Source organism: Poecilia mexicana, unplaced genomic scaffold, assembly GCF_051168715.1.
Source record: "Poecilia mexicana isolate PSO_F unplaced genomic scaffold, ASM5116871v1 scaffold_2, whole genome shotgun sequence".
Classification (NCBI taxonomy): Eukaryota; Metazoa; Chordata; class Actinopteri; order Cyprinodontiformes; family Poeciliidae; genus Poecilia; species Poecilia mexicana.
This window is the reverse complement of record NW_028263371.1, coordinates 23,782,303-23,798,938: the sequence shown is the minus strand read 5'-3', so window position 1 is coordinate 23,798,938 and position 16,636 is coordinate 23,782,303. Positions and strand designations below refer to the sequence as shown.

Genomic DNA, 16,636 nt, shown 5'->3' with positions numbered 1-16,636 from the left:
ATCAGCTGTCAGGTTCAACCTGAATAATCTGTCCTGATCTGAACCAGAACCAGAACCAATAGAGAGCAAGTCATTCTCTAAACTTTCACATTTTAAGATTTATCAGAAGCAGTTTGTTAAAAAAAAAAAGCAGCAAAGACATTTCTATATTAAATTAAAATATTGTAGAGTTAAATGTGAGGCCGTCTGTGTGACATCAGAACCTCGACCCAAACTGAAGAACGAGGAAACATTCCTGTACAGCAGAGACAGAAACTCATAAACATCTCACAGTAAACGACAAATTACAACCTGTTAGTAACTCAGCAGGTTTTAAACTTTTCCATTGGAAACTTTTGAGACAAACCAGTTTAACAACTTAAAGCCTCCAGGCTAAAAGAGGCCAAAGCTTAAAGAACATTTTGTTCAGGATGAAAGAGGTTCAGGTGAGAATCAAAGTTTCCTTCTGATCAACAATAAACACAATTAGATAAATTAATAAAATCTGTATTTGATAACATTAACATATCAGATGGTCGTGTCAACATGTGGAGAAACTTCAACATTTCAAGGTTCTTGGTTCTGTTGGCTCAGATTAGAACAAGCAGAAACTATTATTAGTTTTATTGCTCTTGTGTTTCTGAGCAGAAATTTGTTGGTTGTTAAAGTTCTTTATAGATAAAACTGAAAATCTCCATTAATTTAATAAAATATTGATTAAAAATACTAAATATATTTAAAACATAAAGAACTTTTAAACTGTGAATTTGTTGTTTTAAACATTTATTTCCTGGTATCGATGATCAGACAGGATTCCTGTCATTTCAACAGGTAAACACACCTCTGCTGTCAGAGGGGGCGGAGCCTCAGGTTCTGGAGGATCAGGTCCAGTTTGGCTCCGACTCGGAGAAGGAGAAGCAAAGATCTGATCAGGTGAGTTTTAACTCCACTTTCTACTGGTTTCCAGTCCTGACTGGGTTTTCTCTCTTTGAGCTGCTGGACAGAACCAGAACCAGAACTGGGTCTGGTTCTGGTTCTGGTTCTGGTTCAGAGCTGCAGCTCCTGATTTCAACCAGGATCTCTGATTTTCTCTGAGTTTTCATCTGTAACCCAGACAACCAGCTGAGTTTGCTCCCAGTTTCACAGTGAAGTCAAACTGGTACCAGTAGGTTCTGAGCAGTGTTGTGTTCAAGACCACCTAACCCGAGACCAAGACAAGACCAAGACCAGAGTGTATCGAGACCGAGACAAGACCAAGACTTTTAGGGTCCGAGACCAAGTCAAGACCAAGACCGATGAAAGTCGAGACCGAGTCAAGACCAAGACCAGCGGTCCACGCTACATGATACAATAAAATGTAAAATATGATCGAAATTGCTTCTCAAAATAATCTGAAAGATCCATATTCCCATAAAAAACACCTAGATATTAAATACTTAATACATTTTACCAATATTAAATATTCCATTTCTGTGCTAAAATGTGTGATGGTCTCGTGCCATCCCTAAAAACATAACACCCTGGGCATTTGCCCATATTGCTCATGTAAGAAACCACCACTCTCTGCACCATTAAACATAGCAATTGAGGCAATGCCCTGACGGTAAATAACGCTCAACTACCAACACTGACCAAGGAGCAACAAGCAAGAAGTAACCAAACAGAAGGCGCTCATCGTGTCTGTTTTCACTCTCTATCCCAGTACATGAAGCCAGGTAGTCTGACACCATGGCAGACATTACAGCTGCCACTTTGAACAAAAACAATCAAAGAGTGCATGCCCTTTCTTTCTTGTGTTTTAGTTATTTGTTAATTTAAATATCAACGTACATAATTAAATAAAATAATGATGCAGTGCACACAGAGCATTACAAGAACAAAGAACGGGTGTTCTGTCAGGTCAGATCGTCATATGCTTAGCACAAACTCACGGTGTTCTGTCGGATCAGCATACGTTGTCAGATAGTCGTACGTTTAGCTCAGACATGCATACACTGTCATTACCATATGATTTTATTTAATCAGCAACATAGAATCATGACGTAGATCATTATTAACAGTTATTAACAGTTGTATGGCATCCAGCTGCAGCCAGACCTGCTTTAAATACACTTTGAAACCATGACAACGCATGTATATCTATCTAGTTATCATATTATGTCATATTATAAACAATTTAATGACTTATTTTCGTCATAACTTGTTGCTGACAGTGGAGTTGTCAGCAACTGACAACTCCACTGACGGTCGAACTTCTTAAGGCGCATGCGTTGGCATGGTACTCACTCCATGTATGCTAGCAACATAGAATCATGACGTAGATCGTCATACACTTTGTTATTAACAGTTGTATGGCGTCCTGATTTAGCGGTTAAGTGAGTTTTACACGGGCGTGTGTTGTAGCTTACTTCAGCTGCAGCCAGACCTGCTTAAATACACTTTGAAACCATGACAACACATGTATATCTATATAGTTATCATTGAAAACAATTTAATGACTTATTTTCGTCATAACTTGTTGCATGTGGTGAACTGACAACTCCTCTGACGGTCGGACTTCTTAATGCGCATGCGCAGGCATGGTACTCACTGCATGTATGCTATTCTGACAGTGTATGGTAATCTGATAGAACAACGGCTCTCAGTGAGTGACACTCCAGTCCTATCTATAAGTAAAGAGCCGTGGAGAAGAATCGACTGTTTCTGAATGTCACATCACTATATTGCAGACTTTTGGACATAGCGTTGTCCTATATATGCGACAAGACAGTCAACATCTCCGCACAATAACTCAGACAGTGAGTGACTTTTTTTCATTACAATGCTTATGTGTCTCTGCAGCTAGCTTTGCTAACATCACGTTAACGGAGCTTACCTTCTTTGAGCTACTTTTCTAAGTGACGAAAATAGTTAGACGTTGTCCCCATCGTCTGTGAAAGCGAAGCGCTGCTGAGTTAGCTGTGGCCATCGGATTTCTTACTATTTATGCAGCGCTATTATATTACTGACGATTAGACAAACATTTTCTGCCGCTGAGAGAAAACCACTGCGCATGTCCTGGAGCGCCGCGTGCGAGTGAAAGGTGGGGAGGGGGAGGAGGGAGGAGGGAGTAGCGCCGCGCGCGAGTGAAAGGTGGGGAGGGGAGCAGGAGGGGGGAGTAACAGAAACACTAGTTGCTTGGATTTTAATCGGTGCATTTGCATCAGCTGAAAACAAAGATGTTAACAAATAAACTGGACAGTATGCTGTACGTTTAGTGATATTTTCACAGTTGCGGTCTCGACTGGTCTTGAAATAAAATGCCGAGTCATCAGCGCCCGAGACCGAGACAAGACCGAGACCAAATGCGGTCGAGTCCGAGACGAGACCGAGACCATCAGAAAACGGTCTTAAGACCGGACTCGAGACCAAGACCGATCTCGAGTACCACAACACTGGTTCTGAGTGTTTGTGGCCCGGCTGAGAAACCTGGGTTCTGGTTGGTGGATGGAAAATATTTCAATACGAAGTCAATAATTTATTGATCAGAGAGGATTTCTCTGGGCTTTTATCAGTAGAAAATCCAGATTGAATCAGTCTGTGGTGACAGAGGACAGCTGATCACATTTCAATCAATTATTTATCAATAATAATCAGGTAAATATGCTTCATTACGTATTTAGCAAACAAATGGCTTCTCCCTTGTCGGTAACACTTTATTTGAAGGGGGGGGGTGAATAAGACTGTCATGACACTTTCATAAACATGACATAACACCTGTCATGAACATGAAGAAGCCTTCATTACTGACATAAATATGTTATAAAAGTATTACTGATTACACTTTGAAAATTAGGTAACTTTATATTATTAAAGGTAAAGGTTAAACAGTAATGATTTCTTGGTTAATGTCAAGTTGTCATAACAAAGACATTTTGAATAATGTCAATTTTGTATTAAAAGTGTCATAATTTACCGAATGACGCTTTATGACAACAGTCATAAATATTCATGAAGGCTTATTCATGTTCATGACATCTGTTATGTCATGTTTATGACAGTGTCATGACAGTTTAATTCAACCCCCTTCAAATAAAGTGTTACCTAATTGTCTAATTAAAAAATTGTTTGGTGCTCTCTGTCATCTCGCTTTGAGCTCAGACTCTGAGAGGCTTTTCCTTTATCAAACTATTTTTCTGCCTCTTATTTAGTGGAAATATTGATGTTGATGAGACTTTTTCCAAAATCATAACCTTTTTCAACCTTTATAGCTCCTCTGTTGAAAACGAGGCTCTAACATTCACAAATGACAGTGAAATAAAATCCAGTCCAACATCTGGTTTGAGGTGATTCCTCTGGAACCTGTTGGAGGAAAAATATCCCAACTTCAGAAGATGAGCTTTAACCTAACAGAGCTCTGTGGTTCCTCCTGTCAGTATGAGAGTCAGGGTGAGGAGGAGCCATGTTAGGAAGAGAAGTGGAAGCTGCAGGATCTTCAGAACAAACAGGTCATGATGCTGGGCTACTGATTATCCCTCTGTCTGGACACAGGATCAATAGAACCAGTTAATAAACATATCTATATAAAAAAAAAAACATTGCAGCCAGTGGGCTGAGGGAAATACGGCTCCATTTTGTAGCAATTCAAGAACTACCAGCTTTTCTCGCTTCGCAAAAAAATTAATGAACACAGAAACTCAAAATATTTCCCCCAAGAATTTAAAACTACTTTCACTCCTGACAATAAGTGATTATGGTGACATAACAACACAGCGCTCCCTAGAGTATTTAAAAACATCCACTGCTGTTATTTAGACTTGAACTGAGTTAAAACATTAGTCATGACATGTTTAATTAAACCCGTGTGAAGCACGTGATCACTCTTACTACCAGGATATACTTGAGGCTGACGGTGTGACGTCATCACATCAGTCACGTGACTTCAGCGAAAGACGTCTAGTCAAACCTTTCTATTTAATTTCTGCTTTATGTTTCATTAATAGAACAGAAAAACTAAATGCTTTGGTTTTACTTGAGTAATTTTACTATGACGTATTTCCACTCTTACTTGATTTTATTTGAGTTCTGACTCAATAAGCTTCATGATTTTATTCTCCAGCTGTTTTACTAACAGGTCATGTGGACGAGTGTCTCCTGAGATTTTTCTCTCAAAGTCTCAGATTCATCAAGTTTCCTCAAAACATAAAATGATCAATTATTTTCCTCTCTATTCATTGATTCAACAAATGATTAATCATTTCATCATTTGATTCTAACTTGATTTAGAAAATAAATATACAGGTGCTGGTCATAAAATTAGAATATTGTGATAAAGTTCATTATTTTCCATAATGTCATGATAAAAATTAAATTGTCATATATTTTAGATTCATTGCACACCAACTGAAATATTTCAGGTCTTTTATTGTTTTAATTTTGATGATTTTGGCAAACAGCTCATGAAAACCCAAAATCCCTGTCTCAAAAAATTAGAATATTATGAAAAGGTTCTCTGAACGAGCAATAAAAATAATCATCTGAATCAACAAAGTAACTCTAAACACCTGAAAAAGATTCCTGAGGCCTTTAAAAACTCCCAGCCTGGTTCATTACTCAAAACCACAATCATGGGTCAGATTGCTGACCTGACTGCTGTCCAGAAGGCCATCACTGACATCCTCAAGCAAGAGGGTGAGAAACAGAAAGAAATTTCTGAACGAATCGGCTGTTTGCAGAGTGTTATATCAAGGCACCTCAGTGGGAAGTCAGTAGGAAGGAAAAAGTGTGGCAGAAAACGCTGCACAACGAGAAGAGGTGACCGGACCCTGAGGAAGATTGTGGAGAAGGGCCGATTCCAGACCTTGGGGGAAGCAGTGGACTGAGTCTGGAGTAGAAACATCCAGAGCCACTGTGCACAGGCGTGTGCAGGAAATGGGCTACAGGTGCCGCATTCCCCAGGTCAAAGGTCAAGCCACTTTTGAACCAGAAACAGCGGCAGAAGCGCCTGACCTGGGCTACAGAGAAGCAGCACTTTGGACCACTGTTGTTCAGTGGTCCAAAGTACTTTTTTCGGATGAAAGCAAACTTTGCATGTCATTCGGAAATCAAAGTGCCAGACTCTGGAGGAAGACTGGGGAGAAGGAAATGCCAAAATGCCAGAAGTCCAGTGTGAAGTACCCACAGTCAGTGATGGTCTGGGTGCCATGTCAGCTGCTGGTGTTGGTCCACTGGGTTTTATCAAGGGCAGGATCAATGCAGCAGCTATCAGAAGATTTTGGAGCACTTCATGCTTCCATCTGCTGAAAAGTTTTATGGAGATGAAAATTTAATTTGGTCTGGAATCGGCCCTTCTCCACAATCTTCCTCAGGGTCCGGTCACCTCTTCTCGTTGTGCAGCGTTTTCTGCCACACTTTTTCCTTCCTACTGACTTCCCACTGAGGTGTCTTGATATAACACTCTGCAAACAGCCGATTCGTTCAGAAATTTCTTTCTGTTTCTCACCCTCTTGCTTGAGGATGTCAGTGATGGCCTTCTGGACAGCAGTCAGGTCAGCAGTCTGACCCATGATTGCGGTTTTGAGTAACGAACCAGGCTGGGAGTTTTTAAAGGCCTCAGGAATCTTTTTCAGGTGTTTAGAGTTACTTTGTTGATTCAGATGATTATTTTTATTGCTCGTTCAGAGAACCTTTTCATAATATTCTAATTTTTTGAGACAGGGATTTTGGGTTTTCAAGAGCTGTTTGCCAAAATCATCAAAATTAAAACAATAAAAGACCTGAAATATTTCAGTTGGTGTGCAATGAATCTAAAATATATGACAATTTAATTTTTATCATGACATTATGGAAAATAATGAACTTTATCACAATATTCTAATTTTATGACCAGCACCTGTAAATTCAATAAAACATGAATATAAAATAATTAAAGTCAATATTTCAAACCTGTTTGTGTTTTTAGGTGAGTGGAGGAGCGCCACCTAGTGGCAGCAGGATCAGTGTGAGGACAGAGAGGACACAGTCCTTCCCTCTAAAATGTCTCTTAGTGGGGAACACCAGGACCACAGGTGAGGTCATGACCTTTACCTGTGCAGGAAAGGTCAAAGTTCAGCAGTGGAATCACCAAACCGTCTCCGTTCACAGGAAGCTATCAGAACCAGAACCAGAACCTGGATCTGGACCCAGCCATGTTTCCTTCAGCAGTAACAACTCAAAGAGGTGAGCTGGATCTAAGTGTTTTATTTTCTAAATGTTCATGTGAGCCCAACAAATATTACCTTTACAAAGTCGCCTTTTATCACCTGAAGAAATATTTTCCTCTGAATTTGACGATTTTATACAAATATATTAATGTGATTATTGGAAAACAATCCAGTCCTGCTGCCAACAACCAGGAGGCTTTTTATCACCAATCCATTTCTAACATGACCTTTTTATTAATTTACAGGAGTCGTGCAGCTGAGCCCAGCTGTGTGTCATGGAAGAGCAACGAGTCAAAGGACATTATTATTCATTTTAAATCAGACCAGCCTCCAGCAGCAGAGAGTCGGGTCCAAAGGTTCTGTTCAATGTTCTACTGACATGATCATAAAATATACCAGTTCTGGTCACATTTGATTTTCTGTTTGTATTTTAAAAAGTCATCATGATTGAATGTTTTTAGGGACTTTCTGGGTCTTTAGCAACGTTTGGGAGACATGAGGAACCTAGAAAACTCTGCAGCTGCAGAACAAGATGTGAAAGTTTATTAATAGGGAGAAAACATGTAATGATCTAAGAGCTGCATCAGCTGCTGCCATCTTAGATTTCAGCTCTGTGGAAACCACCTGTTGGAGCATTTTATGAATTTATCTAAAGAAATGCAGATACAATGTTGAGAATCTGTGGATAAACATTAGTGGAGCTCCAAGATTAAAACAGTTGATTCCTGTAATTAACTGATTATGGAGAAAAATATGAATTACATAATTGTTTCCTTTTAAATTGACTGAATTTATTAAAAGTTAAATCTGCCACGGTATGAATAATTTTGGTCTGAATTCTAAAATCAGAGCTAATTGAATTGTTTCTGCATAAAGAAGGTGGATGTTTTATTCTGTTCAGGATATTTAAACCTGAACCAATCAGACTTTTGCTGCTGTCTTTCTCTCAGCGTTTCAGTCCCAATCATCAGAAAACAGATCCTAAAATATCTCAGTGTTCCTAGTTAAACACCGATGGAACCTGTGCTGCCGGTTTTAAGGTTTAGAAAACTAAAGAACTATGCAAAGCTAATTCTGCCTCCAATCTGCAGAGAAGCTTCATCTCAGTTTGTCTCTGTGTGGACAGACAGATTCTGGTTCATTTGTCCTGGTTCCTCCACAGAGAGGATCTGCAGAGCTCAGAGGTTCCCACTGATCCGTCTGTCCAGCTGGACTCCATATTTATGGTCTGTACATCGGTTCTGTTCAGTCTGTAGACCAGAGGACTGTCAGTCTGTCCAACATGGACCTGATGTTCAGATCTAGTCTGATATCTTCTCATTCTGTTCCAGCTGCTGGAGGAAAACATTGTCACATTCGTGAAGAACGAGCTGAAGAAGATCCAAAAGGTTCTGAGTCCAGATGACCCAGAACGCTCAGAGGGTCAGAGTGAGGATGAGGAGGTGATGAGGGGTGAGGATGAAGAGCAGAGGAGGAGCAGCAGAGAGGCGGTGATGAAGATCACCCTGAACTTCCTGAGGAAGATGAAGCAGGAGGAGCTGGCTGACCGTCTGCAGGGTAAGAGGATTTCTACAACAATTCTGCTGTTATGTTGAATAATTAAAACATGATTACATGAGAAAATGAATTCAACTGAAATCAAACAAGAGAAACGAACAAATACAGAAAATCTTCATCAAACAGTCACATGATCTCAATGACGTTCTGGATTCAGCAGCTTTTTTATTTAAACATCACCTGTGGTGACTGGTTGCTGCTCATGAAATATAAACTTTGGGAACTTTATATTTACCGTAAAATACTGTAAAAAACAAACATAGCATCAATGCACAAGATAAAAACCCATTTTAGTTTTAATTCCTGCACCCAGTACATAAAAATGTTCCATTCAGCTGCAGATGAAGAACCTTCAGAAACACACAGACAGCTACCAAATTCACCCTGTGATGCAGCAGCGCCAACATTGAGGCCAGTAAATGATAAACTGCTGCTGATCTGCATGACATGAACTCTCCGACTGTCTACCGTCCATCTCGGGCTGAACACATGGACCGACCCATCGGTGCTGCTGGACCATCACTGCTTTTGTCAGTTTAATAGTTTTAAACTGACAAAGTGATTGATTGGGTGGAAGTGAACTAATCCAATAATGATTAACTTTAATTAGAAAAACAAAAATGAAAAGATCACCACAGTCTGACACACAGGGAAAACCTGCAGCTGGACCAAAACTCACTGTGTTGAGATGTTTCTCAGAGTAAAAACAAATATCTAGTTATCTGCGGTTTCTGTCCAGGCGCATCTCGTTCATGTGGCCCATCAGTCTGGGTTAGATTGGTGCTGTGTTTTGTGGATCAGGTGCAGTGAAAGTCTTGTGCGTATCCTCTGATAATATCCTGCTGAGCTGCAGGTCAGAAACTATGGAAAGGTTTTCCTGCAGATTGATATGAGGGGGGGAGGCTCCTACTGTAGAAACCCTTTGAATGTTCAGCAGGATCAACAAGCTGTACAGTGCAGCTCTATGAATTATTTTCTCATGTTTTACATGTTTCTGGTTTCTTCTGAATGAAATCCTCCTCATGGTTTGTAGTTGGAATGAACTCCTTTCTAGACATCTTGATGTATAAATAATAGATGTATTGTGAATATTAATTTGCTGAAGTGTTTCCTCCTATGTCTTTGTCTCTGTGTTCAGAGTTTGATGATCGATGTCAACGTGACCTTAAAGAGTCTCTAAAGAATATGGTCCAAACTGTCTATGAAGGCATTGCGATACGCGGACAGAAAACGTTTCTGAACCAGATCTACACAGAGCTCTACATCTTGGAGGGAGGAAGTGGAGAGGTCAACCAGGAACATGAGGTTAGACAGATGGAAACATCATCCAGGAAACAAGGAACAACAATAAAACTAGAAGAAATCTTTAAACCTGGAAGAGATCAACCAATCAGAACAGTGATGACCATGGGAGTGGCTGGCATTGGGAAAACACTGTTAACACGGAAGTTCACTCTGGACTGGGCTGAAGGCAGAACCAACCAGAACATCCAGTTTATATTTCCATTCACCTTCAGAGAGCTGAATGTACTGAAAGAAGAAACCAGTTTGGTGGAACTGATTCATGAAAGCTTCACTAAAACCAAAGGAATCAGCAGCTTTGAAAACTTTCATGTTCTGTTAATCTTGGATGGTCTGGATGAGAGTCGACTTCCTCTGGACTTCAAGAACAATCCAGTCCTGACTGACCCTTCAAAGTCCAGCTCACTGGATGTTCTGCTGACAAACCTCATCACTGGGAAACTGCTTCCTTCTGCTCTCCTCTGGATAACCACACGACCTGCAGCAGCCAGTTTGATCCCAGATGAGTCTATTGACAGGGTCATAGAGGTCAGAGGGTTCACTGACCCCCAGAAGGAGGAGTACTTCAGGAAGAGATTCAGAGATGATGAAGAGAAGGCCAGCAGGATCATCTCCCACATCCAGAAATCACGAACCCTCCACATCATGTGTCACATCCCAGTTTTCTGCTGGATCACTGCTAAAGTTCTGGAGGATGTGATGAAGACCAGAGAGGAAGGAGAGCTGCCCAAGACCCTGACTGAGATGTACATAGAGTTCCTGCTGGTTCAATTCACAATCAAGAAGAAAAAGTTTGATGGACGACAAAATACAAAATCTATCTGGAGTCCAGAGAACAGGAAGCTGATTGAGTCTCTAGGACAACTGGCTTTAGATCAGCTGCTGAAGGGAAACCTGGTCTTCTATGACAAAGATCTTGATAAATGCGGCATCGACATCGAAGATGCTGCGTTGTTCTCAGGAGTTTTCACTCAGATGTTTAAAGAGGAGAGAGGAACGCGTAACATCTCCATCTACTCCTTTGTTCATCTGAGCATCCAGGAGTTTCTGGCTGCCGTCTACATGCTCCACTGCTTCACCAGCAGGAGGTCAGAGGTCATCAAGACGTTCCTGGAAGAAGAATACAATGAAACATCTCTAGATGAGTTCATGAAGAAAGTCATGGAGAAATCCCTCATCAGTGAAAATGGCCACCTGGACCTGTTTGTCCGCTTCCTTCATGGTCTCACTGTGGAATCCAACCAGAGACTCTTAGAGGATCTCCTGGGTCAGACAGAGAACCGTCCAGAAACCATCCAGAGAATCATCACCAACCTGAAGGAGATGAACACTGATGGAATCTCTGCTGACAGAAGCATCAACATCTTCTACTGTCTGATGGAGATGAACGACGTCTCATTTTATCAGGAGATCCAACGGCTGCTGGATTCAGGGAAGCAGCTCTCAGAGACTGACTGTTCAGCTCTGGCCTTCATGCTGCAGATGTCAGAGGTTCTGGATGAGTTGGACCTGGTGAAGTACAACACATCATTAGATGGCCGACTGAGACTGGTTCCAGCTGTGAGGAACTGCAGAAAGGCTCGGTGAGTCCAGATGTTTTCATTGTGTGATGCTGACTCAGCACTATTGTCCTCCTATTTCTTCTTATTTCTTCAAGTTGATTCTGGATGTTTTCGGCCTTTAACTACTTCCTTCATCCTTTGGATGATTTCAGCCATTCAAACATCTAAACATTCAATTCATCCAGGACAGCTGCAGCTTCTGGTTTTTACACATTTTGATCTTTTAAAAATATTTAACTTTTTATCAGTTTTCAGGTAGAAATGAATAGAAAACCCTGAACTCTAGAAAATTTATATTTTCTCTAAGATCCAATCATCCAGAGAGACTTTTTAAACTTTAAACTCTCTTCACTCATTGAGCTGCTGCTCCATAATTCATCTTTTAGGATCTTTGACTGTTTTTATAAAATAATTGTTTAGGTTTGATGGAAATTTGGACCATTAAAATAAACCATTGGATTAATTATAAACTTTGTAAACAGTGTTGATCTTCTTCATCCCGTCATCATCCTCACCTCTTCCTCCTCCACTAGTTTCCTCTGAGTTTGTAACTGAGACCAAAATGTGGTGATTGTTGTCTGGTTCCAGAAAAAGTCCTAGTTTCTGTCAGATCCAGGTCCAGGACGACCAGAACTATCTGCAACTTTTAGCTGAAGCAGGTTGACGACTGTCCACTTTCTACTTTGTTAAAGCATCAAATCCAGCAGATGAACGGAGACACAACTGGGAGCATCATGTGTCTGGTCTGCTCCCAGTTTCCTCTGTGGCAGCATTTAATAATCTGCTGCTGGGAGCCATGTTTCTATAGAATATACTACTATTATTAATGATGAGGAGGATTCTAGATGCTGCAGCAGCAGATATGGGCTAAACAAACCCAGAGATGCCAGAGGTCCACAGCAGGCTGGACTTCCTGCTCTGCTCACTTCATTTATAACTCACTTCCTGCTTGGTGGAAGATCTCAAGGAGCCAAACGGTCTAGTCCAAGTCAGTGTGACTTGTCAGAGCTGTGAGCAGTTCCTCCTCCTCTCCATCATCTCCAGTAGTTTCCCTCATTCAGCTCAGTCAGCCTCTTCATCAGCTGCTGCAGCTCCTTTGAGGCTCTGATGCTACAAAGAAACTGAACTTTCCTTCACAGATGATAGAAGATCTTCAACATCTGACTGAGCTGAAGGTCTGAGGACATGAATCCTGGACCAGCACCAGAACCAGAACCTGGACTTTAGTCAGGAACTGCACAGACTCTCTGTCGGGTCAAACTCAGTAAACTGAAGATCAGATGTTGATCAGATGATGACATCATGATGACATCACTGTTATCATATTTTAGTCTGTTTATGATCCAGATTGATTTCATTAGAACTGAATTTATTTCTTCTCTCATCACAGACTTGGTGGCTGTTGGCTCTATAAGGCTGAATGTGAAGTTTTGGCTTCAGCTCTGAAGTCCAACCCTGATCTGACTGAACTGGAAATAAGTCAGTTCCAAGGACTGGGAGACTCTGATATGAAGAATCTGCTTGAGATCCTGGAGAGTTCAGTCAGTAAAGTGAAGAAACTGAGGTTTGTTTTCTCTATTTATCCAATAAAATCATTCATTGATAAATTAATTATTAGCATAATTAATAATTTTATTGTAATATTTTAAAACAACCTGTTTAAATGTCATTAAAATCTCTAAAACATTTTACCTTATAAATAAATTATTTTCTTATTTCAGACTTTGAGATCATTAAACTTTGTTTATCAGTTTTTAAAATGTTTTTTACTGATGAACAAAATGAGTTAAATAATTCAAATGAAGTTAATTAATGATGGAGATGTTTCAGTTTGGTTAGTAAAGATTCAGATTGTTTTATTTCTGATTCTCATCTTTACATCCAGAATGAAATGTTTTCCTCCAGTCAAGCCACAAACACTGACCAGTTCAAATCATCATTAATGAAACATCTAAGAAGTGACTGATTGTAGAAAAGCAAATCTAGATGAACTGAATGACAGTGAGGTTTGCAGCAGCAGCAGGTTCCTCACTTTGTCCTGAAGCTGTGGTTCTGTTGGGCCGGGTCAGAGAGGAACCGTCCTCTTCAGTCTGACAGCTGTCAGTCGGTTGGAGCCTCGTCTCTGTGATGAAGCTTCATCAGGTCACGTCTCCTTAGGAAATAATGGCCTCCATTGGCTTTCAGCAGCTTTAAGAAGAACCCAAGGCCATTCATGAATAAACTGAGTGGTTCTGATCCGGTTACCAAGTCGGGTCTCCAGCTGATGATCAGGAACCAGCAGAAATAGCTCACCTCATCCAGGCTGCTGCTCAAATGTTCTGGTTCTGCTGGTTTGGACTCTTTAAACCAGTTTGACTGGATCAGATGTTTGAATCAGTTCATCATGTTTCTCTTACATTCAGGGAAATTAATTTTCTACATTTTTATTATTTATTTGTTCATATTTCAGTTTTAACTGCATCCTGTTGGCTTCAGCTCATCTTTTATTCTTTATTCAGATTGTTGAACTTCAAGTTGTCAGAGACCAGCTGGACGTCTCTGTTCTCAGCTCTGAAGTCCAAACTGACCCATCTGACAGAATTGTACCTGTACAGCACCAACCTGGAAGATTCTGGACTGAAGGAGCTCTGTGGTTTTCTAAAGACTGAAGGCTGCAGATTGGAAACATTGAGGTTTGTAATTATATAATTATTGATATTTCAGTGAATAATTATATATAGTTGATCATAAATCAAAGTTCATATCTTCTGTTCTAATAAATATTTTCTGAGTTTGTTCATGGATCCAGAGTTTAAATTAGTCCCTCTGTGTAACTGAGTTTGACCTGCTGACCTGAGGTCAGAACAGGACAGCATTGGGACCCCCAGTGTGTAGAAATCCCCCTCATGTCAAGCAGGTCAAAGGTCAGATCAATAACAGAGAGAATGAAAATCTCCCTTTATTGAAGTTCCTCAAATCTCACACTTAGTTTTAAATCTTCTGCTGTTAGTTGATAATAATCCAGTCCAGGTGTTTTAATGTTTAACTAGAGCAGATTAAAGATGCTGGTTGTAGTGAATAATTAGGTGGAATCGCCCTTTATCCTTTTCCTGAATCTGAAGCTTCAATCACAAACCAACTTCAGCTTCGTCTGAAAAAATCCAGACCACTGAGTTTTTCTCTGAGCTCAACAGGCTGCAGGTTCTTCAGGACATCAGTTTTCTGGTCCAGACATCAGAACCAGCAGAGACTGCAGCACATGAGTCTGGACCAGGTGTGTTAGGAGGTTCTGCACATGCTCAGACTGAAGGTTCACCGTCTGACAGAGAAAGTCGACCAGCTCTGGATGAAATGGTTCCTAGAAACAGGGAAGCTTTCTGGGGACTCGACTGCCTGCTCATGTGGAGCTGCAGCTCATGCAGGAGTTTTATGTTGGCAGGAAGCAAAACAACATGGAAGCAGGTGATGAGTTTCCATTTTAGTGTCAATTCCACTGATGGAGCAAATTACAAGTCAGTCGTCCTCCAAACCACTGAGAGCAGCTTCCAGAGGAAATCTGAGTTTGTTCTGACAGTCAGACTCTGTCAGGATGACCACAGTCTTCTGGCTGAGTTCCTGACATGAAGGAGACAGAAATAATATAAAGATCATTAATTAACAGTCCTGCAGTAAATACTGACTTTGTGAAGGTTTTGGTGTTAAAGTCATTTAGTTCAAACATCTTGATTCAGCTCTTATTTTGTAGGACAGGAAGTGAGATCTTACCTTTGTAAAGGTTTGTGTACAACAAGCTTCATCAGTGACTGAAATCATCCTCATGTGGTTCACCTGGAAAATAGATTTAAAAATGACTCGTCTTCACAATCAGGTTGTTCTTTATGATGATGTTCCCATTTCTGCAGCGTCTCTGATGGAGGATTCAGAACTTTGACTAAATGATCCAAATCAATCTGACAGAGAAAAGACTCAATATTTTCTAGTTGATAGTTCAGGAACTGAATCACCACAAAATGAGAAAATGATCAACTTTCAGAATCCGAGCTGTAATGGATGTTGTAAAACTCTGAATTAGACGGATTGAAATAAAACGTTTACATCTGTCATACTTAGCAATGAGCTGCAGTTAAAATACAACCAGCAAGAAAAACATCATTAATAGATTAATGACCAAAAACTGGAGACATAAAATCTCGGTTATAAATGAAGGTACAGAGCAGTCAGCTGATACAGAGCCTGGAAGGAAACATGGAGAGAAAAACATCCGACTGAGTTTAAGATCCTGAGAAACTTTTAGAAAAACTTTGAGTTTCTTTGTTGATAAAATGTTCTGGTTCTGCTGGTTTGGACTCTTTAAACCAGTTTGACTGGATCAGATGTTAGAATTAGTTCATCATGTTTCTTTTACAATCAGGGAAATTAATTTTCTACATTTTTATTATTTATTTGTTCATATTTCAGTTTTAACTGCATCCTTTTGGCTTCAGCTCATCTTTCATTCTTTTTTCAGATTGGAGAGATGCATTTTTTCAGAGACCAGCTGGACGCCTCTGTTCTCAGCTCTGAAGTCCAAACTGACCCCTCTGACAGAACTAAGCCTGAGCTTCACCAACCTGGGAGATTCTGGACTGAAGGAGCTCTGTGGTTTTCTACAGACTGAAGGCTGCAGACTGAACTATTTGTGGTGTGTAATTATATAATTATTGATATTTCAGTGAATAATTATCTATAATTGATCATAAATCAAAGTTCATATCTTCTGTTCTAATAAATATTTTCTGAGTTTGTTCCTGGATCCAGAGTTTAATTTAGTCCCTCTGTATAACTGAGTTGGACCTGCTGACCTGAGGTCAGAACAGGACAGCATTCGGACCCCCAGTGTGTAGAAATCCCCCTCATGTCAAGCAGGTCAAAGGTCATTCAACCCAGTCTATAAAAGTGAATTCCTGGAATCTGACAGGAACAAATCAATCATCAATGATTGATGCTTCAACACTTTGATCAGATCCTGGAATGACTTTACTGACTAAAATCCTTCAACACAACATGACCCAGTACCAGGTTCTGGTTCTGGTTCTG

At 40.2% G+C, this 16,636-nt stretch overlaps 1 protein-coding gene across 1 annotated transcript; it reads left to right on the top strand.

Moving 5' to 3' along the window:
• The first annotated feature begins 818 nt into the window (after positions 1-818).
• On the top strand, positions 819-14,843 carry LOC148160623 (NLR family CARD domain-containing protein 3-like). Its single transcript, XM_088008045.1, has 9 exons — positions 819-912; positions 6,920-7,025; positions 7,102-7,176; positions 7,406-7,516; positions 8,323-8,386; positions 8,492-8,717; positions 9,856-11,602; positions 12,972-13,145; positions 14,792-14,843. The coding sequence occupies exons 2-9, from the start codon at positions 6,994-6,996 to the stop codon at positions 14,841-14,843; spliced, it is 2,481 nt and encodes an 826-aa protein (XP_087864171.1). The 5' UTR covers positions 819-912; positions 6,920-6,993.
• The last annotated feature ends 1,793 nt before the right edge of the window (positions 14,844-16,636 follow it).